At 32.9% G+C, this 24,161-nt stretch overlaps 1 protein-coding gene across 2 annotated transcripts in view; it reads left to right on the top strand.

The window, feature by feature from the left end:
* FAT4 (FAT atypical cadherin 4) overlaps positions 1-24,161 on the top strand; it is a 166,375-nt gene that overhangs the window by 134,623 nt on the left and 7,591 nt on the right. For both annotated transcript variants that reach the window (XM_034661646.1, XM_011226348.3), the window contains 6 exons: positions 7,248-7,352; positions 11,809-12,116; positions 17,293-17,378; positions 18,600-18,779; positions 20,021-20,145; positions 22,371-22,588. In XM_034661646.1, coding sequence (XP_034517537.1) covers positions 7,248-7,352; positions 11,809-12,116; positions 17,293-17,378; positions 18,600-18,779; positions 20,021-20,145; positions 22,371-22,588 — 1,022 coding nt within the window. The remainder of the gene's footprint in view (positions 1-7,247; positions 7,353-11,808; positions 12,117-17,292; positions 17,379-18,599; positions 18,780-20,020; positions 20,146-22,370; positions 22,589-24,161) is intronic.

The raw sequence follows: 24,161 nt of genomic DNA, 5'->3' as shown, positions 1-24,161 counted from the left end.
AAAGGCAGTTTTGTGACCTCCAGCCCCTGCAATACAGAAGAGTAGGAATGATGCTGAGTGTCAAGAGATAATATCTGGCATAGCAAGAAGGTAGAAAATTCAGCTTACATTCTGGTGACTCTAGAGGGAGAGCTGCCAAAGACTAGATAGTAACCTCTTTCTATTAGGAAAGTTACTTGAAGTTACAAAAGTAATTTGAAATTACCATGGTAATTCTACTTACTGCCCCTCTTCAGAGCTCATTTGAGTCTTCATTTACATAGTTGAAGATAATCCAGCTGATCAAGAATGATATAAACAAATTTAAAGCTGAATGATTAATACAAATCTTCTGTTTTTTGAATTCATGTAATTCATAGTTTTTAATTCTATGTGCATAGTCCATCCAGTAAAACTAGCAGATAATTCAAGCTTGATAGTTTTATTTCTTCGTTTCGTTTTACAGGAAACAGTATAACAAAAAGCATAGTGACAGATTTTTAATCCATACGGAATATATTGTTTTAATGTCTGTATCTGTTTAATGTTCTTTGCAAAGGTAATCCCTGAAGAATTATTTGGGTTTGTCCTTCCAGGTAGTCTTTACCACATACCTGCTAACCTGACTGAGAAAGATGGTACTGTAAACTTATCAAAACATCTTAAAGGAGCTAATCAGAGCTAATAAGCCATAAAACAAAATTCTTACTTAAGCATATGTGTACCTCATAGAATGAATTTTTAAAAATATTCAGTCTAGTTAGCTTTACTTTTATTAATGCTAATTAAGTACTAATGCTTTGGTAAAGTTTTACCCAAAGCCTGTGTATATTCAAATGTTTTTGGACATCAGAACCATTTTTTTTTTTTTAGTTTATTTATTTATTTGACAGCGAGAGAGAGACAGCCAGCAAGAGAGGGCACAAGCAGGGGGAGTGGGAGAGGAAGAAGCAGGCTCCCAGCGGAGCAGGGAGCCCAATGCGGGGCTCCACTCCAGGACTCTGGGATCACGCCCTGAGCCAAAGGCAGTTGCTTAAGGACTGAGCCACCCAGGCGCCCCGTCAGAACTATTTCTGATTACCTACACTCTATTTACTTTTTTGAACTTTTACCTGCATTTTTTCAATGATTTTTAAAGTCTGTGGTACTACAAATGGAACTGTGAGATTTTCTTAACTTTATGTTTAAAATAATCCTCAGATATTACCCCATCACACACATACACCACCACCACCAACCACCATTGTATAGTTCACTTAAAGTTAGAAATTGCTCTAAAGATTGGAAGAATGAGTGGCTTATGCACTGATAAAAACCAAGAGACTTTATCCTAAGAATCCTACAGGGAGTGATTGTGACTGAACAGAGATTTTAGTGTGAACATCCTTTAAGGGTATAAATACAAAAATGAACATTATGGAACAACTATAATAAAAATATATGAAGGGATATAGTTATTACCACATTGCCACCAGTATATTCCTGATATATGAATTTATCATATATATATTTTAAATTTTATTTTCAGGTTGGTAACCATAGGATCACGTAATACATATGAAATAAGGATTTTTTTTAAATGAATGAGTGATTTAGAAAGAATGAATTTGTTTGTATAACTTGTGTTTCTGATCTCTTCTTCTTATTACTGGAAAAATAACCAAAAGGAAATTAAAAAACATAGCGAGAATATCACATTCAATAATAATCACTTTATGTTTTATTGTTAAAAAACTGTTCTACAGTTTAATTTTTACATCACTAAGTGGAGCTTTGATTCACTAAAATACAGCATATTCGAAAGAACGAATCAATTTAATATAGTATAGGGCATGTGAAAAATTATTTTCTAGATTTTCACAAGGTTTAATAATACCAGAAATTACATCATTGCCAATATACCTCAGTAAATCAAAAGAAAATATCATCCATATTATTCATGCCTCAGAAGTTCAGGGGATCATGGAGGAAATTAGCAGCTTAATTACTACAAATCCAGTATTTCTTTTCCTCTACAAATGACATTTCTTGCGCTTAAAGAACACTAATTAGAAAGCACAATTACAGTCAGCAACCACTTAGCATTTGTCTCCCTGCTCCAGGGATCCACTGTTTGGAGCACAGTCCTGCATTAAGTCTTTCAGAGGAATGGACGGTGTTGTAAAATGCAGCATGTAGACAGAGCTTATTTTCAAATCTGGGTCTCTCCTAACAGAATTAGTTCATAGCCCCTTTAACCTTTCCCATCCACTTTCACACATCTGGATGCATTTTAGGTGTGGTATTTGGAGTCATGCCAGGGTTTATTACCATATGGAGAAGTTTTCCTATGGTCTCAAGTAAGTCCTGATATTCCAGGGGAGGATGCGATTCGTCCATTCATCACTTTTATGACATTTGACAGTATAAATAGGAATTTTTTTCCAGACATATAAAGTTATATACAGGTTGTGCATAGTAATTTTACTGAGAAACTTGGCAGACATTTGCTTTCGTGAAGATGGGAGTCATAACTGAGTCATTCTTTTAAAATCACAAGTTGTACGTGAATGTCAATGATCATGTGATCAGAACACCATAGAATATAAACAAAATGTAGTGAATAGATCAGAAATGAAATTTTCTGTGAGATACAAAAGAGGGGCTCATTTCTTGTTTTGATTACTTTACTTTAAAATCTGATTTGCTACTTATGAGAGTATTAGTAAGAGGCTTTCAGAAGCTTAAATGCTTCTTATTTCTGTAGAAAACAAACATATCTGTAAGCTTATCTTGGATATTATGAATGTCATTATACATCATTGTCTGTAGTATCATTGAAATTGTGTTTGTACATGTTTTAAAATACAAAAGGAAAACAGTTCTTTTTCCTTTTATTTTTCTTACTAGCATCTCTTAAAAATGATATTTTTGCTTTCTTTTGATGTAAAAAAACATAAGACTGTTCAATCAGGATCTTTAGATGAGCTATCTTCATTGTTCTTTGCACAATAATAGGAAATATTTACATAGTGTGAAAAAAGCGACTTTCTGCTTAAATATTAAAAAAATTATAAGCATAAATATTCAGAATAAATAATATATATTTTGAAATCATATTTATTAATAATATAATCAATTTAGATATAAAATGGACTTCAAAAGTTTCACATACTCTATGTTAAATGCAAGAGATACAAAAATAGCAATTGTTGTAACCTAATATATTACATATAATCTAAGAAATCATCATATTCTCATAGGTGTCTGAATTTAACAGGTGAGAATAAATTTAGCTCTGCTCCACATGATCGACATTAAAATGTTCTATTGGAGTGAATGAAATTTGAATATACAGCCTTGTTGAAAAGACCACAGGTGATCACAACAGATTCAGTTTATGAGATCAGCACACCTTCTGCCCCAAACATGAAGATATATGCTAAATTTCTTTTGTAAGTTTAAAACTATAATCTTGGAAAGTCTGTAGATACGCTGGCCTCCCATGATGCACACATTTTCTTCTTCAGTAATTCCCATTCTCCAAGTTCTAAGAGCTTATACTTCTCAAAGCATACTTCCTTCTATCTATGATAAATAATTTATATCAACACAATTAATTGATGAACACCAAAGCAATGAGACCAGTTTATTCTTGTAAACAGCTGCTACCATCACATACCTTAATAGAACAAGGCTTTTTGTGATAAGAGATATGGTTGCATTTCTTTGTGCAAACCCTATCAGTATACTTACAAGCCTCAAGGCTCTGACAAATATTGTTAATTGACTTGCAGTATTAATTAAGTTAATGATCCAAAATTTGGCTTCACAGTGCTCCAACACAGCAGATTTTTTTGTACTAGAAGCAATTCAAGCTGCTTCATTCTCCAATAAGCATTAAGCCGTTAACACGAGATTTAAGTAGATAGATGTGTAGGGAAAAATACAAAATTTGCTGCTGACTTCTAACTGGATAATAGAGCATGAACTTTCCAAACCTGAGAAATTTGCATTTCAAGGCTTTCCTTTAATTCTATGTAAAATTATGACATCTTTCCTTCACATAAAATAGTCTTTCTAATAATATTTTAAAGTGCAACACCGAGTTTTCAAACCGTGTCTTCGAATCTAGTATGGCGACCTCTTTGAAATTCACTAATTGTAAAAAAAAAAACCTCATCAAATGGAGTACTCAAACTAAATTTTTGAGTGGTAAATAATTTATATACTCTAACACCACCATATTAATAAGACTATTTTTCTCAAACTCAACAATAAATTGATTGATTTAACTCCTAGCAGAGTTGTTTTTTATATTTTTAATATTCATCTACTAGAGAAAAGTAAGAAAATAAAGCTCTGGTTTAAATTAAAATGCAAAATGAAAGCTTGATTTTTTTTTCTCATACTAATGTCTATTTATATTGATGTATACTCAAAAAATCAGATTCCATTGAGAATTTATTTTAACTTTCAAAAGAAACTTATTCTCAATCTAATATTTTCTTAGTTTGTAGCTTCTTCTGCCATTTCCATAGTTGTATGTAATACGTGAGTCTTACTTAATTTGGGGTTTCTTTCCGTCCTTAATTTTGGACTAACTGAAATAGCCTATAGTTTATATTTACATTAAACTCAGGTGTCTATGTTAAATTCTAATTTTGCAAGGGTAAGATAACAAATTTATCTAAATTACAAAAACCCCACCTAATTTTCTTTTGTTGTTATTGTTTAAACCAAAATTTTAAAAGACAGTCTTTTCTTACAGGATTCAAAAGAAGGTATAATTGAGGTTTATGGTATCAAAGGCTTGTGTTTTATACATTTATATATTTTTTCTTGGAGAGGACATATGTCCAAATATTTGAGTAATTGTTCATGACTCCCTAAATTGGTTACACTCTGCTCCCCTTTTCCAGTCTTCCAAAAGTAAAGTTGTAATTTTGTAACCCACTAACTTGTTTTCATAGTATTAGACTAACCACACTCACAAAATGCATTAATCTATGTACAGCTGACTTTTGAACAACATCGGTTTGACAGTACTACAGATGTATTTTCTCTTCCTTTTCTCTTTCTTAATAGCATTTTAGTGTCTCTAGCTTACTTTATTGTAAGAAGACAGTATTTAATACATATAACATACAAAATATGTGTCAATCAACTATTTATGCTATTGGCAAGGCTTCCGGTCAAAGCAGGCTATTAGTAGTTAACTCTTGAGGGAGTCAGAAGTTATATGTGGATTTTCAACTACAGGGGTTGGTTTCTTTAAAAGCCCTGTGTTGTTCAAGGACAACTGTACTCAAAACATGCTACTTTTAATGTAATTCTGGAAGAAATTTTCAAAAAAGGAAAAATGAAAATTTACCTAATCCAATAGCACATGTGAAGTTTCTTATAGTGGAAAAATGCAAGGAGTGGTGGTGACTTTCGTGGTAGCAAATAAGTAATTAAAAGTACAGCCAATAGGTCTTATTTATTCTCTATTGGGCAATAATAATACTAAGGAAAAAACCCCACTTCTCTAGAATGATGTGTCAGAAATCCAATCGGAAAGCACCATTGGAGAGTGTTCGATGACATTTCACCTCTCTGGTGTGATACTGTACGGGCTTATAATAAGGTTGCTCTGCCTGTTTCTCCAATATAACTCAGTGCTACAATACTTAAAACCTAATTTCTGTACCTCTAGATTGGTTACTTGTTTATTTTCATTATTTTTCCATAGAATGGAAAGGTATTCTAAAAATGTTACCGTTTTGCCTTGTAAGGAGGTTCCCAATTTTATTTATAAAGAAAAAAATGTTGTTTATGACCCTGTGATGTAGAGAAACGTGTTTAGTTAGCTGTGTCATGAGGTCTGACTCACGCTTATAATTTTAAACTAGAACAATTGTGGCTGCATAATCAAACCACAAAAACAGAACCAAATTAAACAAAACTTTGTGTTTTAAGCATAGTAATCATGATGAAATGGATTATCTATGCTCGACACTAAGTCTAGTTGTGCATATAAAACTTGCACATGTTCGTAAGATATTTAATAAAAACATTAGTGTAATCATGCTATGAAGTAGAAAATAGCTTTACAGAAACAAACTCTATTTAATTAAATAATGAAACCCCCGTATCAATGAATGGAAATTAAGACAGAACTCTATAATGTCTCATTGTTTCTGGGAATTAGAAAATTAGAAACTATTCTAACAAATAAATTATTGCAATAATTTAAAAGTATGGAAAAGTGACATTAGAGCACATTTGTATTCACATAAAAAATTTACTACCATCACCACAACAAAAACTAATAGGACTGGCCATATACTCTACATTGGCCTACCTAGAGGTTAACTATTCAATCACAGCTTTGCAAACCTTGGATATGGGAGCAGACCTACATTGGTCTGTGCCATAGTTTTATAATTTCTTAGGCAAAATATTAGCCTTCAAGAGACTCTTCTCATTCATCTATGAAATGTAAATGTTTCCTATTGCTTGGATTCATCTCCCCCACTGAAATGGAAAAGCCACGTTCTAACATTTACCTGTTTTTTTTTGAGTGCCATATCCCCCCCTTCCAGCCTTCCTGGCCAGTAATAGGCTCTCAGTCAATATTAGTTGATTCAACTTAATAAGATGATCTATGAGAAGTCCTTATAAACTAAAAAATATGCTGATTGGGTATTAATGCTTTAGAAAAAAGGCAAGGTTTACATAACCTGTAGTCAAGAACAAATCTTATGTATTTGAAATACATGTGGTGTTTCCTGATTTCTTATTTTGTTTCACAACAGATATGTGTCAGTAAAGGGATATTTCTTGAGAGTGAAAGTATTTTAGTTTGACAGGCTAAATGAGACTGATTCTTACCTTTAAAAAATCTGAGTCAAGGAAATCTCTGCAGTGAGAATTTTACTGTAAATTTTCAAATTTCATTATAAGATTGAAAAAGGAAGCAAGCGGAGAAAAGAAAGAGAAAATAAATTCAGTGAAAACATTTAAATTTGTTCACCATTTGTGATTTTCCTGAAAACAGTGGTTCCTTCCAAGATGATTATGTAAATTATTTCCTAACTATTTTAATGCACATCTTTACAATAGGATAAGTAAGTAAGATTTTTAACTGAGAGGTATTCCAGTTTTCTCATGTCAAATAAAATATTCTTTTATTTCTTTTCTCCAAGATATGATCTCTCAGAATAGATTTCTACATATGGTTATGAAGTAATGGTATTAATATATTTATGCATAAGTTTTTTTTTAATGAGTTTGATACTTTTCAGGGAAAACGTGTGAATCTTCAGTCAATTACTGTGAATGTAACCCCTGCTTTAACGGTGGTTCCTGCCAAAGTGGTGTGGAGTCGTACTATTGTCATTGTCCATTTGGTAAGTATAGCTTAGTTGTTGATATAAAACATCAATCTGCTTTGGCACACAGTTTAGCAATGTTATTTTATTGTGGTCATGAATGATTAAGAAAATATTAGCTGTTTTACACAGAAGGTTTTAGCAAAATAAAAATGCAAAGGTTTAATAATTTTTTAAAAAGTTAATTATGGAAATGCCAGTGAATATATTTCTTCAGTTATTACTAGAAAAGTAATCAACTCAAGATAATTGAATTTGATGTTGTCTCCTTAGGACATCTCCCCTCAAATATTTGTGGATGACTTCTTTTTAGCTTGGAGCCTATCAAAGAAAAAAATCTTTTAAGCACTATCTGACATCACTTTCTATTTAAAATCTTTAATGATAATTAGCCAAAGTGTTTTCTGTTTTGTTTAGCTGCTTTTCTTTTTTTACATTAATTCAACCACTTCTAATAGAAGGATTTAGTAACTAAATGTGCAGTTTTCACGATAGGCTTTTTGTAGCTACTACCAAAAGCTAATCACAGTTCAGACTAACATGTTCTTTTGAGAAAAAAGTCGTTAGAATTTTTCTGTACACAAGCTCTGGAGAGAATTTTATTTTAACTTGGATTGTTTCATCAGTTTGTGATTACTACACTTGTTTGAAGGATACTTTACCCCACAATATAGTATTCATCTCCAGATGGCCTACAGTAATTAGAGACCCTATCTCTCTCCATAAACAAGGGAGGAGAAAGATACTTTTCTAGTCTTTCCTTAAGCAATCACTAAGCTCCATAGACTCTGAAAAGGGACATCAATGTGTAGTTGTGAATAGAACTTAAAAAGAATCTGAGGTTTCTAGTAATAGTAAAATGTAGTGTTAAGTCATTTTCAAATAACTCCATAGCTCTATCCCGTTTTATTTTCATAAAGCACAACATTGGTAGAATGATGAAGAAAAACAGAATATAACTAATTGTGAGCAATGCATTTTAGCAATGGTTCTGAGGCCCAGAAATTGAGGGCTTTCTCTAAAGTAAAAAAATGAAAACAAAACAAAACTACCCCAAGATGATACAGTGACTAGAACACTATTTTATTTTCAGTCCAGTATGACATTTACAATATCCCTGCTTTTTAAAATTTCTCTGAGATTCTCACCAGCAAGGCCTCCGAAGCAGTGAAAAGCAGATTAAGGTCAAAAGAAGCACAACTTCAGATCTCCCAAAACTTCTTTCAGTAATCTCTTATAATCCTAAAGGGTGCTGCTTTCAACAGATAACCACAAGCAGGTTTCATGGTTTAACTTGTGTTTGGAATGAAAGATAAAGGGATTGGAATGGAAAGTGGAAAAAATGATTTTTCAAGTGATTGAAGAAAGGCTTTTACATTTTTAGAGATGCCTTTATGTTGCAGTTGCAAATATGAGGATTTGAGATATTTGATAGCAAATAGAAACAGATCATTGCTGCAGTGCAGCTGATACAACAATCATTGCCTTTTGGGCAAAAGTGTTTCAGGGGTCCAAATGGACGTTGCCCTCACCCAACCAGAGAATCCCAGGGGACTAGCTCAGCAATATAAACTAGAGACAGATCGCATGCAGCTGGCAGTGCAAATTTCTCCCTCCATTTCCCTTAGTGGCAAAAAACAAAAACTAAAAGGCCCATGATTTAAACTTTGACATTGTCAGTTGGCAACAGAAGATTTATAAAAGAAAAGAAAACAGAAAACCTTGAAACAATAATACATGACTTGAGACCAGAGAGATAGAATTAAAAGGACAAAGTATTTTCCTTTTCAAATTGAATGTGGGTGAAACATGCAAATACAAATGACAGACGGAATGCCTCAAACAAATAGCTGGAGGTAGTTACACATGCATCCTATAAAACAACATCTTAACTATAATTTTGAAGTTGGAAAAAAAATTTGCACTGTTTACTTTCTCATCAGTGAAAGATTTGTTGTTTGGATTTTAAAAATTTTTTTAGATTTTTATTTTTTTAGATTGTATTTTAGAAAAACATAAAGTGCTTAAGATTTTATAAAGGGAGCCTGTATAATGATATTTTCATATGTATGGATATATATGTGTAACTACCCACACACAGAATATTCCTTATTTTAATAATTTCTCTTGATTTTTATGTAGTTTTATTTCATAGCATTTCATCTGAAGGGCTGTTTTAAAATTTTCCTTAAATTTTATTTTATTTCAAAACAAAAATCTACCTTTCTTTAGAAACAATAACAAACTCTTTAAGAAGAAAAATATTCTATAAACAAATATTTTCATGCTTGAGAGTATCTGAATTGATTTGTATAAAAATATAGGACATCTTTCCAGCATCTGTATGCTTTCTAGATATATTTATATTCAATTTTTTTTAAAAGATTTCATTTATTTATTTGAGAGAGAGAGAGCGTGAGCAGGGGCAGGGGCAGAGGGAGAAGCAGGCTCCCCACTGAGCAGGGAGCCCAATGCAGGGCTCCATCCCAGGACCCTGATATCATGACCTGAGCGGAAGGCAGATGCTTAACTGACTGAGGCGCCCTACATTCAATTTTTTAAAAAGATTTATTTATTTGAGAGAGAGAGAGAGAGAGAGAGAGATAGAGAGAGAATGAGGCAGGGAGGGGAGAGGGAGAGGGAGAGAGAAACTTCAGCAGATTCCACACTCAGCACAGAGCCCGATGCGGAGCTCTGTCTCGCGACCCTGAGATCTACCTGAGCTGGAACCAAGAATCGAATGCTAACCTACTGGGCCACCCAGATGCCCCTATAGTTAAGTTTTAAGCCCATATTCATATTTTTATTAAAATTTAACAAGGAGAACACATAGTGCAAATTGTTTTCCTCAATAATCTATTTCATTTGTATAGTTTATCTTTGCTTTTTCTTTAATTTTGGTTTCTCTTTCTGTATATAAAAGTAAGGTATATATAATATAGTAAATGCATATTTAATATAAATAAACTTTTAAAATTTGTTGTATATATGTTACATATATAATATAAATTAGAAATATAATACTATATGATATATACCACATATTTATGATATATTATGTATAAATGTATGACATATGATATACACAATATATATAATTTCTATAATCTCTTTGCTTTTTAACTACAGTTAATGTTTAAAAATAAATAATATGCATATTTCCTACACATATGATCTCATCCTTGACAGAGCAGGAAAAGATAAACAACACAAGCTTTTATAGCAGCTTCTAGGCCATTTTAATTTAAAGAACATTTGGATATAAGATGTGGTGCAGTCAAAGCAACTAGACAATCAGTAGATCTGGCCTCAAATTTTGGCTCTGTCTCCCAAGGTTCTGTGACCTCGGGCAAGTTTTAAATATCTGTAAAATGATGGCATTACTTTCTTCTAGCTGAACAATTCCCTGCCTCTAAATTTAACGCATTTATGAGAGATGTACAGCCAAAATTAAGGAATGGAACCTTTGCAAGTTAATAAGAATCATGATGTATTGGCATGGGTTAATTTTCCAATCATTTGCTACAGTCTACTAATATTTGTGGGAAAAGAATTTTGGCGTAGCATTGTAACATCAATAAAACTCATTTTTCAAGTTGAAAAAGAACCAGCACAAACAAGTGGGAATGCTGGATTTCAGAAAAAAGCAGAAAGCTATTTTAAAGTAGCCTGTTGTAACTCATACCCAAAGAAGGTATAAAACAAGAGATAAAAACTTAAGGCAGTTATTCCTTCCCTAACAGCAGTGATTCCCTTCCCTGATCTTGTGGCTCTTGAAAATACCACGAGGACAGGGACTAATACTTTTTTAAGGTCAAAACAAAATTTACCATCCTCAACTGAATTGAAATTGTTTTTGAGAATTATATATTATAAAGGAAATATCTCTGTTGAAAATTACAGCATATTAAAACTTTTAAAAGGTTGACAAACTAATTTTGAAAGGTTTCCAGGAAAGAAATCTCTTCAGACATACTCCATTCCACTAATTCTAATTTTTACAAATGGGACCTACTTAGATATGTTTCCTAGTTGGCTAAAGAAAAACAAATACAGCAGTTTTTTCCTTTTGTATGCTTTAAAGATCATTAATTTGTTCTATTTCAATTTAATTTAGACAGTTTTCTTTGGAGAATAATGCAAAAAAGTTTGTTAAAAGCACGATTCATAATTGTAATTTAAAAATTTCATAAAGTCATTTTCTTTTTTTTTTTTTTTAAAGATTTTATTTATTTATTTGACAGAGATAGAGACAGCCAGAGAGAGAGGGAACACAAGCTGGGGGAGTGGGAGAGGAAGAAGCAGGCTCCTAGCAGAGGAGCCTGATGTGGGGCTCGATCCCAGAACGCCGGGATCACGCCCTGAGCCGAAGGCAGACGCTTAACCGCTGTGCCACCCAGGCGCCCCCATAAAGTCATTTTCTAACACTTCACTGGAATTTCATATGTCAATTTGTTAATTCTCCCATCTACAGGTGTCTTTGGAAAACACTGTGAGTTGAATAGCTACGGATTTGAGGAGTTATCATACATGGAATTTCCCAGCTTGGACCCCAATAACAACTACATCTATGTCAAATTTGCAACTATTAAGAGTCATGCTTTACTGCTTTACAACTATGACAACCAGACAGGGGACAGGGCTGAGTTTTTGGCCCTTGAAATTGCTGAAGAAAGGCTAAGATTCTCTTACAACCTGGGCAGTGGTACATATAAACTTACCACCATGAAGAAGGTGTCAGATGGACATTTCCACACCGTGATCGCCCGGAGAGCAGGAATGGTAAGACATTTCATTCTAAGTTAAAACTTGTCTATTGCTGTACATCCTGTCAATCAGGCCTTCAAGTTAAAGCATGAATTGAGGTGCAAATTTGACCAGTTTTGTTATGTACTACAGCAGCCAAGAGGTAATGTCTATTCTTTTGCTCATGACAACTATTTCTCACAAAAAACAACTTCTCTCAAAAACAACAAAAGACAGCAAAATAAAGAAAACATCCCAGTGCATAAACATTTCGTTTTATACATTCCCTATATATGTTTAAGGCCACGTCAGAACTGTATTTAAAACGGCTACTTTTCTAAGTATCCCACCTCTAACTGAAGAAACAATTTAAAAACAGATGAAAAAACTTTTCTACAAATAAATTATTGACAAAAGATGATACTAACACATATCCCAATACAGCAGTTAGTAATCCTTATTGTACCAGAACTTCAACATACTGCCATCTGTGAGGTCTATGACATGGTGTGAAAATAAAATTTTGTTCGTTGACTATCTAAGATACTCTCAGAATTACACACTCAATACTGTTAAAGATTTCTATATTATATTCTATTTAATTATATGGCTCTCATATTACAATAAGATGGTGCATATTTACTTAGTATTTATGCTCATTAAGTATTAAACAAATTTTTCTTTATAAAGGAAAATGCATGATGTATTTTCCCTATTAGTGCTTGAAAACATTTGATATAGAGCAATAGAACGGAAAGGCTTATTGATTTATGTATTCATTTATTTACCTTCCCAACTATTTCTTCATGGATCCCCCCGTTTTCAACAACAATCAAACGTTTTTGAAAAAGTAAATGCTAACAAAAACCATTTTAAAATATTTTTGGATTTAACATCAAACTTTTAAAATTATAACTTTAAAATTTACATAACAACTTACAAAATAAATAGAATTAAAAAGCATGAAGTCATGTAATAAAATTAAAATTAGCCAAAAGAACAAAATAAATGCTCTGAAATCATTTTTAAAGAAGAACTTGAGATCCAAATGAATACAGTTTTATCTCTTAGCTCTGTTGCAATCCTGAAAAATATAAAAAAAATAATGAGTTATATAGTTTTGAAACTGATCAAATGAATCATATATTTGTCTGATGATACAAATAATTTTAATGCTAAATTTTGGTAACACTATATTGTTGGACCACATATAAGCCACTTGCAGAAAGAAATGATTTTTACCATGATTTTGCTATTTTTTCTGTGATCCATAGTTTTAAAAGAAGTTTTTGTGCCCTTTATAATTACAAATTTCATAAAAGCATAAGACAGAAGCAATCTTATATTAATTTTTTTCTGACAAATATAGATAACAAGTGGTCTTTATCAAAGGACAAAATTCTCCATTTGTTTTTAGGAATACTTTAAATCCATGTGTTTTAGGGCTTTTTTAATGACATCAGATACAATGGCTTTTCTGTCCTTGACTCTAATATAAAATAGGAAAGAAGATTTAAACAATTTTTTAAATACAGAAATATTTTCATATAAGAAAAAAAAATAGTGATGGGTCTGAAGATGACCAGATGATTTTATCATCATCATGAAGGTTAGATGCTTGGATATGCGTCCACGGATCCCCCCACATCCACTATGTTGCATTCAAGGTTCCACCAGATTATTAGATGTAGTCTATTGAAATATACCTGAAGAAACAATATAATTATTAGTGAAAATTTATGAATCATTTTCATTATATGTTGTCTTCCATTTTCTTATGAATTTGGTGTTAATATTCTGGAACCCTAACTTTTTCTAAGATATTTAATTTATAAAATAATTACTTAACAGAATTACCCATAACAATCTGAAAATGAAATACAAACAAGAATAAAATTTAGTAATAACAATTGCAATTTAGAGCTTTGATATATGAAAAATAATTTATTTAAAAAAATCTACTTGAGAAGTACTCATTTGAAGCCTTGATTTGATAGTAATTCCAGGTGCCTTCGTTTATTGAAGAGGGGTTGAGCAGAAAATAAAAATTTGGTTTATAAATGGGAATAATATCCCCACATTTTGATATTAATGCAAAGATTAATATAAATCATATCTAAAATATATATTTGATATTAAATAGGTGCTTGATAAATGTTAGTCATCCTGAGTTTCCAAAAACACTGCCCCATACAGCCTTTTGAGGTTAAAAAAAAATCTTTTACTTAATCTCAATAAAGTTTTAATTATGAGTAGTGCCTAAAAAAGTCACACTGACTTCTTTGAATCCTAATAGGGGTATAACACACAAAACTTAGAAATAATAAGTTTTTAGGTTAGTAATAAGTTAGTATGCTCATTTTGGCCTGAGATTTTTAAAACCAGCCTAATACCAAACTAATATGCTCAGAGAAAGACCTCTAGGAGAATACAGATTTTGAAAATTCCAACATTCCTGGTTATCAGTTTACCCCAGCATTGTCGAACCTGGCAGAATTAGAACAAACACGTGGAGTCCGCTATCTATATTGTATATAGGGGCTTCCATGAGCCATAATGATTTCTTAATTATGACAGGACCCTAATGGGGCTAGCAGGTAGCACCTCACCCTAATTCTCCAAGCATATGTGAGATAACCATATTGCTAAGATGTTGTCAACAGACTTTTACGTAGAATAAATTATTCTATCTGATGACCTCCCAGGTCCCGTTAAATTTCATGAAGATTTAATTCTATTGAACTAGCGTTTGGGAGCAAGAGGGAGGGCAAAGAAAGAGGTATGGCGTATATGCCAAAAAGGATAGAGAAAAAACGCTTTCAGTTCATTTGCAGTATGTGGCTATAGTCATCAAGTTTTAAAGAACACCAAATGTGGAAAAAAATACTTTGGTCATTAATTCTTCAGTCAGAGGAAAAAAATGTCTTCTTCTTTTAAAGAACATCCAAAATAAGGCCCCTACTGGATTTTGAATCTGCCATTTTCTGCAGTTCAAAGGGATTTTGTTAGAAACTGGCAAAATCATTAACTTCTCAGCTTTGAATCATTGAATAGACAGGATAGAAACATCTCAATTTACAGCAGTACTGGTAGAAAAATTCAACACTAAAAGAAAGTGCATTTAACTCTGAAGATTAATTTGCACAAGATGCTATTCCAGTAAAACTTCCCCTCTGGCGTTCTTTCTTTGTGCTCTATCATGAAGCTTTTAGAAAATAAGAAAAATATATTAACTATTAAGATTGACTGAAATATGATGCCATTATGTAAGATGGGTTTTCTCCCCCTAGTTGAGACATTCGTAAGTATCTATGTGATATTCTGTAGTTCGCAATAACTTTAAGGGTCTCCAGAATGGAGGGACACTTTGCATAGTATACGGAGAGAGAGGGGTTAACATTTTTAGAAATAAATTAAAGAGATTATGCTTAAGTCAAGTCATCAACACAAGTGACACAAATTATATCACAAAAACCTAATATTGCTTTTGAGATCAAATGTCACTCAATTATTATAGAGCACTGGAAAAAAATTAACTTTTGGAAGAGTTAACTAAATGGGGCATGCAATTCTTGACAGAATTGGGAGTGTAAATGTTTCCTAAAGTGTTAATATTTGTTATAATTTCCTTGAAAATGTGGCCAGAAAAAGATTTACATGGTTCATGAGAATTTTTTGAATGAGGTTTATAATTAGTTCTAATAATTAACTGATAGAGATATTTTTGAATATTTTAGCCAGTGATATTTGATGCACAACAATTATAAATTGAACTCATTCTTTGTTTTTGAAATGTGAGATATTTAAGACATATTTTTACAAATCTCCATCCAAATATAAATTTTTACGGACAATCTCTGAAAATAATATCCACTGTTGGTAAACACTGGATGTTAAGGAAATGAATCATTTCCCTGTGTAATAATTCAGGAAGGCAAAAAACCTGATGCTTTTGCATATAAGACAGGTGTAATGTTAGTCAACTTGCTTACCTCCCTGTGCTGTTTTTCAAAAACATTCTTATAAATTAATATTTGCAAAGTATTTATATTTTTATTATATAATGGACAAATTAGTCCCGTTCTGTGGCATTCAAGTAAATTTAAGTAGAACTCTTTACCATCTGCCTTGGGAGAAACTGTACTTCTGGATCTGGGGTCAGGCATTTGCCCGTGATTTACTGGTCATGTTCTGAAATACCACATTGTGAATACCTTATAATTTCACCAACTAAAATTTGTGAAGTTTTGTCAGTTGCAGGATTTTACTGCAGTTTGGGGAACGCAGGAGGGACAACACAGTAGAATTGCAGAGCGCAGAATAAGAATACACAACCTTGGTCTTAAACTGGACCACAGACATCTCTAGTGGCCAATGCTCAATAGAGAGAATCCTGATTTCTGTCATATTCCTGAACCTTGTGACCATGATCTGATGACTCCATTTATTGATCAAAAAGAGTATTCAACATTCATACATTTTAGTAAACAGAAGAGTTTTGTCTCAGGTGGTATGCATCCCTTGGAATGAAAAAACGGTTACTGTTAGTTGTAATTTAAATGCTATTGGGGAGTTTCTACTGTATTGCAATATATAACAATGCATTCTGATAATATATAAATATACTGTAATACACTATTTATAAATAAAGATTCTTATCATAAGTGGAAGGAGCATCTAACTGACTTGATTACTCTGTCTCAAACTTTAGTACAACAATTTTCATAGATTGCTGTAATAGTATTTATGCTGTACTTTGAAGATATTTTTGTAACTATGATGAAAATATTACTGGAATAAGTCTTCTGAAAATCAGAAATCTAATGTCTTTTCATTTGTTAGAATAGCTGGGTAATATGTTAAACATGTTTCCTAAGATTGTAACCCCAGGAAGCTCTCCCATAAGCTTATGTCCCATAAGCTTCCTGTATGATATTGTAAGAGACATTAATGCATTTATGGTTTCTCCTTTATAAAACAAAGGGGTTGGAGAAGATTTTTTAGAGTACCCTCCCACCTCTTATATGTAATGATTTCACAATTTTAGACATGTGAAGGAAGTATGTACCCAAAATTTGATATTGTAATTGTAACTCATTGTTATCACAATGTCAAAATCATGTCCATGTAGAAACAAGTGCTGGGTAGTGTTGGCTGGAAAGGACAATGGGGATGGCAGAATCCAAGTTGAATGTTTCCTTCTGCTTTATAGGCAGCCTCCTTAACTGTGGACTCTTGTACTGATAACCAAGAACCAGGGTATTGCACTGTCAGTAATGTGGCAGTTTCAGATGACTGGTGAGTAAAACTATTAGTTTGGTCTTTATTATTAACTGACATGAAAAAGGAAATTACACAGGGGAGCCAGGATGACTCAGTCAGTTGAGTATCTACTCTTGATCTCAGCTCCGGTCTTGATCTCAGGGTCATGAGTTCGAGCCGTGCTTTAGGCTCCACACCGGGCATGGAGCCTACTTAAAAAAAAAAAAAAAAAAAAAAAAAAAATTGAATGTTTAAAGATAATTTTATTATGCTAAGTGTTATAAAATTTTACAACAGTTTGTCCTCTCCAAAGGAATTTTCATGCTGTAAAATAAAAATTTAATAATTTGCATACAGAATATGTAAAAATGGTGTGAAATGAAGTGGTAGAGATGAGGATAAAGCTAGAGGAAGGAAAGACTAACGTAACTATACTCTTTGAGATGATTCATGAAATCACTGCATGTGACCTGGGTCTTGCAAGGTTAGTCTAAGGACCCCACTTGTTTTAAATACCTTCCCTGAAAGTTGTACGTGACAATTATCCACAGATATTTTTCAATGGTACCTCAAGCTGAAACACAGCATTATGCCGTCTAAAACATAAGTGATTTTAAAAGAAATAACAGAGAAGGGCGCCTGGGTGGCTCAGTCATTAAGTGTCTGCCTTCGGCTCAGGGCGTGTTCCCAGAGTTCTGGGATCGAGTCCCGCATCAGGCTCCTCCGCTGGGAGCCTGCTTCTTCCTCTCCCACTCCCCCTGCTTGTGTTCCCTCTCGCTGGCTGTCTGTCTCTCTGTCAAATAAATAAATAAAATAAAAAATAAATAAATAACAGAGAAAAATAAATATCGACACATCATCCATGGCATTAATTAAATTATTGGCATCATTATCATCTTGTAGTGAAGAAAAGCTATAAACTAACATTAATATTAGAATTTTCACTATTTCCCCTGCACTGTGTCTTCTTTCTAATAACATGCTTCCTCTTGCTAATTCAACATTGTTTTATACATCCCATTTGACTAACTGAAAATGTCATTTCCGTAAGTTTTATTATTTTTCATACCTTGAAAAACCTAATAATCCCGTAGAAATCTGTTAGAGGATATGCACCAATAGGTAATATTTTCCATTCAAATTTACCACGCTATAACACATGCCAGAAAAAGTTATGTTCATTCCTTTTAAAACTAAACATTCTACTGAAATCTATCATGTTGGAACTAATAGACTTATCTTTGCTGTCTTATGTAGGACTCTTGATGTTCAGCCAAATCGAGTCACAGTTGGAGGTATCAGATCTCTAGAACCGATCCTTCAGAGGAGAGGACATGTGGAAAGCCATGATTTTGTCGGGTGTATAATGGAATTTGCAATCAACGGAAGGCCTCTGGAACCCAGCCAAGCTTTGGCAGCACAAGGCATCCTAGATCAGTATGGCAATTTTATTTCATACTATTTTAAAGAAAAAATGCACAAAATTTACATAATTGAACATCCGAAGATGAGATTATTGTGCCAAAGCCCTAAAAGCATCAAATGGTTTACATTGTTTTTAATTTTAAATATTTATTTATAGTTGCCTAATTTTGTTTGGCATAAAATGTGATATTTAGTTAGAAAGTTAACTCTTGTTTTCTGGAGTCTAAGAAAAAATATATGTATGCACGTATGCTTGTATATGCTTCATGTTACCTTAAGTAGGTTGTTGGGAAGATTATAATGACTTAAGTAGAGTAAATCTCACAGAAAAGAACCTGGCATATAATAATATATAAATGTTAGAGATAATGTATGCCAAAATGATTTGATATTAAAAAGTTTTAGATTCAAACATGTATATTTTCAATAACTGGATATCTTTAACAGGCAATAATTTGATTAATTGTAAAACATTTTATTTATTGGGCCCCTCAGTGTTCCTCAAACATACTAGGTGCATTTTCACTTCAAGACTTTCTTACTTGCTGTTTCTTCTGCTTGGAATGATCTTCTACCAAATATGCTTTGCTCTTTCAGTTTGTTTAGGTCTTTACACGGGTGGGTCCTTCTTTCACTGATGAATCTGGAGGATCCAGCAACACCGCACCCCCCCTCCAAAAAACCTCCCAATACTCTTTGTCTATCTTAATTTTCCCATAGAACTTTCTTCATTCTAACATACTACACATTGACCTAATTTTTGTTTTGTTTTTTGACTGTCTCCTCCACAAGGAAAAATAAATACTCCATGACATAGGGATTTTTTTCATCCTCTTCCATGCTTAGACTAGGATGCTTATAATTGACATACAGTAAGCATTCAATTAGCGTCAGTTGAATGAGTTGTCTGGGAAGGAGATGTGTAAGCAAATAAATATGTGGCCCTTAGTAACATTAACTGAAGGAGTCCTACTCAGGCAAGAACTCATTCAAAGAAGAAATTGTCACCTCTTTTTATGTATTGTGCAAGATGTCAGTTTGTTTAATTTTCTCCTCTAGCAATGAGGCAGAACACATGCTACGGGACAGCTGCTGGTTCGATTAGATGCTGCAAATGTAGTTGTAACTTGAGTGTCAAGGAAGTGAGCGCGTGAAGCTAAGCGACTGAATAAACGTTTATATCTAATTGTAACAAAATCCCCTCACACACTTTATTATGTGCCTTATGAGTCTTTATTATGATTTCCTTTTAGATGTCCTAGACTAGAAGGTGCTTGTACTCACAGCCCCTGCCAACATGGTGGCACGTGTACGGACTACTGGTCATGGCAGCAGTGTCATTGCAAAGAAGGACTAACTGGGAAATACTGTGAAAAATGTATGCAAGCTGTTTTATCTTCCACTGGAAATTATAATAATCATGAAAAGTATAAATAGATGCACTTAAATATGTAACTGTATTCAAAGAATTGTTTTCATTCTAAATGCTGAAAATATTAAATGGCAGTAATTGGTTAAAATATAGTGACATTTTCTACTTATTTGGTGTTTTTTTTTTAAGATTTTATTTATTTATTCGACAGAGATAGACAGCCAGTGAGAGAGGGAGCACAAGCAGGGGGAGTGGGAGAGGAAGAAGCAGGCTCATAGCGGGAGAGCCTGACATGGGGCTCGATCCCATAACACCGGGATCACGTCCTGAGCTGAAGGCAGACGCTTAACCGTTGTGCCACCCAGGCGCCCCTACTTATTTGGTGTTTTAACTTGAAAAAGAGTGAGATTCTTTTAGAATTATTTACGAAATTTTTAATTTCCATTTTATGAATTTATTAATTTCATCAATCTAATTTATAGGAATGTTAGAAAATTTACAAGGTCAAGGGCTATGCCAGGTTTTGGCTTAATATTATCTGTCCTTAGGGGATATTTCTCCAGTAAATATATTGCATGTGGTAGAAAAGTATAAATACTAAATGACTGAACACTGAGTTCAAACACCATACCATGTCAGTATAATCTATTATAATTAAGGGTAATACTTGCATTTTATTTTATTGTTTTATTTTTTTAAGATTGTATTCATTTATTTTGAAAGAGACAGAATGGAGAGGCAGAGGGAGAGAGAGACTTTCAAGCAGACTCCCCACTGAGCACAGAGCTCATCTCAGGGCTCTATTTCATGACACTGAGATCATGACTTGAGCCAAAATCAAGGGGCAGAGACTTGGGTGCCTGGGTCGTTCAGTTGGTTGAGCATCTGCCTTCAGCTCAGGTTATGATCCTAGAGTCCCAGGATCAAGTCCCAAGATCTTTCTCTCATTCTCTAAAATAAAAAAATAAATAAAAAAAGAGTCAGATGCTTAACTGACTGAACCACCAGAAGGTCCACTACTTGCATTTTAAATTACAATTATTGGATTTGGTTTTGAGTCTTTTTAAATCTTTTTATTAGTTATTTCCTTTTAAATACTAATACTATTGTTAATAAGACATTAGCAGTGTTCAATCCATCTTTAGAACATGGCATTCTGTAATTTTAAGCTGTGTATCCCACTAACTAACTCTAACAGGGTTTCTTTCATAAAATTTGCTTCATTTTTAAATATGCGGTTACTATACTTTATTTAAATATGTGATTACTACTTAAATCATCGCAGTTATCTGACCACTTCTTAAGAAGTCTTGATTCTATTAAAGTATGAGAATGAATGGAAATTCATGATCACATTAAGGATATAATGTAGTCGAAAAGATCTTACTAGCGAACGGTATAATTACGTTTAATCTTTAGGATAAAATCAAAACATTAAAAAGTATGCTGTCACCTAGTGTTTTTTATAGTAGTGAGTATTTATTAAGTAGGAACCCAACTATATCTGGAATATGAAATGAGTCGTTGGCTTGAGAAATACCTGAGGTCCTCTTTTTAAATTGAGATATAATTCACATACTATAAAATTTAACTTTATAAAGTATACTATTCAATGCTGTAACCCTTTTGAGTTCATTTGCTTTATGTCCTTTCTTTAACTATATTTACTGTTGCTATAACAAACTTCTAAAGTTCAACAGTGTGAACATTTTATCACATTATGATAAATTATAATTATACATGACAATTACATATAAAGATAAATTCTATGTGATCATATGATTATTACTACTAATAAAGTTGCTGCAAATATAAATATTTGATTGTGCACTTCTTTGCCCAAATTTGTAATGTGCTAGAGGCTTAAGATTATAAATCATTTAACTATGAAAACGTATATTCATTTATGAATTTTGGAAGCACAGTAAAACTTATTATAAACACATTTTTCAACTCCATATTTTTAACAGGTGGTATCTCTATAGGTATTCATGTTTTATAGCATATATCGAATATGTTAATGAATATTTCCCAACTGATTAATGCTTCTGAATTGGATTTAAACATTTGAGATTAACTTACACAATAATTCACAGGTGGAAATAATTTTTTTCAAGAGGACAATTGGGGACCATTGATTCTAAAATTTTTAATAATTTTTGTCACCTCTAAAAACTATTTAAGAAGCCAAATGGACGCATTCATTTTTCTCTTTCTTCATTGGCTTTCAGCTCTTACTCCTGACACGGCCTTATCATTGGAAGGCAAAGGGCGCTTGGATTACCACATGAGTCAGAACGAGAAGCGGGAATATTTGTTAAGACAGAGCATAAGAGGTGCCATGTTGGAGCCTTTTGGTGTGAACAGTCTGGAAATAAAATTCAGAACAAGAAGCGAGAATGGCATTTTAATCCATATCCAAGAAAGCAGCAATTACACTACTGTGAAGGTAAGATAAAAGCTAATAGTGACTTCATTTGATTAGACCGCCTGCTGTGTCATGGTTTAAATCACTTCGCCCATAATTTCTGTCCTTTTCTTTACAACCCATTAGAGTTCCGACTAATGCTGGGCACTATTCCAATATCATCTATCTTAACTATTCCCCAGGCATTGGCCAGAGTAACAAAGATCTGAATGGTTTGGTTTCTAAACACTTTTGTCTTAGTTTCAAGTAAAGACCACTGCTAGGTAGGCCAGCATAGAAAGAATTTGTTGCAATCATTTTGTCAAATAAAAATTTATATTGCTTTCATTTCTCTACTTTTAAACAAAGTAAAACAAAAAGATAATGTGTCTTTGAAATTTAGAAATTTTTTAAAAAGTCTCCAAAAATTATTCCAGATACTAATATGTTTATATTAATTGGTGGGACTAGAATAAGGAAAACATTTTTAAATTATCCGGCTTTATTGTGGAGCATAGAGCCAGTTCACTAATTTCACAAGATGAAGGTGAACCCTGTGAAATTAAGTATCTTTGGAATTATTCTAAGTTAAATCACAGCTGAGTTCTCCAAATAATTTCTAAATAAATTGTTTTTAAAGTTATTTTTAACATTCCATTTCATGAGAACAATGTATTGATTTATTGTTAGGCTTTTACATAAGATTTTCACTATAAATGAGATGTTAAACTGGTGAATAATTTCCTTAGATATGCATTTTCCTTCAGCTCAGCTTTCTTAACTTCTAAGACTATCAATCTGCTTTCTTTCCCACAAATAAGACTTCATCTTTTAAATCATCAGTTTCTTTAGTTTAGTTATCTTGACTGATTTCTACTGATATCATTTTGATATTATAATTCTATTCACAATTTTTATATGAATTTTGGTAAATTCTGAAGATCATAAACCCAAATTTTTCACCTATAAATTAATTTAGCATTTTAATAAAACATTTAGTCTATAAATTAATATTTTGAAAATTACTAAAAGCTTAGTTCATGAAGACAAAAGACAATATACATAGCAAATTACTAGGTTTAATTCACCTGAAATACTAATAATTAAAACAGATGTTCACCTCTAAACTTCAGCCTCTTTTTTCTTAAAATTTCTCTTCATCTAAGTCAGCTCTGGTTGTTACAGTGCATGCACGTATCTTTACTAAGTAGTACAAAAAATCTTTCTAAAATTCTCACAATCCTCATAGTTCGGTCGTTGTCAGCTGGGGTTGATGTTTACTCCTCTCCCGCCCAGAGGACATTTGACAATGTCCAGAGGCAATTTTTTTTCTTGATGAAATGTTTTATTAAAATGCTACAAACTTTTTTTTTCTCCTTTCCCATGTGGAGGCATTCTTCATTGTCGCAGTGGGGAGCAGGTGCCACCAGCACCTAGAGGGCAGAGGTCAGGCGTGTCACTAAACAGCCTCCGTGGCACAACACGCGCCCACAACCAAGAATGGTCTAGTCCAAATGTCAAGAGGAATGAGGTTGAGAAGCTGCTCTAATCCAGTACAAAAGAACATCTTCAGGTTATAACTTTACCTCCATTATTGAAACAAAGAGCCCAGTTC

Source organism: Ailuropoda melanoleuca, chromosome 5, assembly GCF_002007445.2.
Source record: "Ailuropoda melanoleuca isolate Jingjing chromosome 5, ASM200744v2, whole genome shotgun sequence".
NCBI classification, from domain to species: domain Eukaryota; kingdom Metazoa; phylum Chordata; class Mammalia; order Carnivora; family Ursidae; genus Ailuropoda; species Ailuropoda melanoleuca.
Note: the sequence above shows the minus strand (reverse complement) of the source record. Positions and strands in the feature narration are given on the sequence as shown.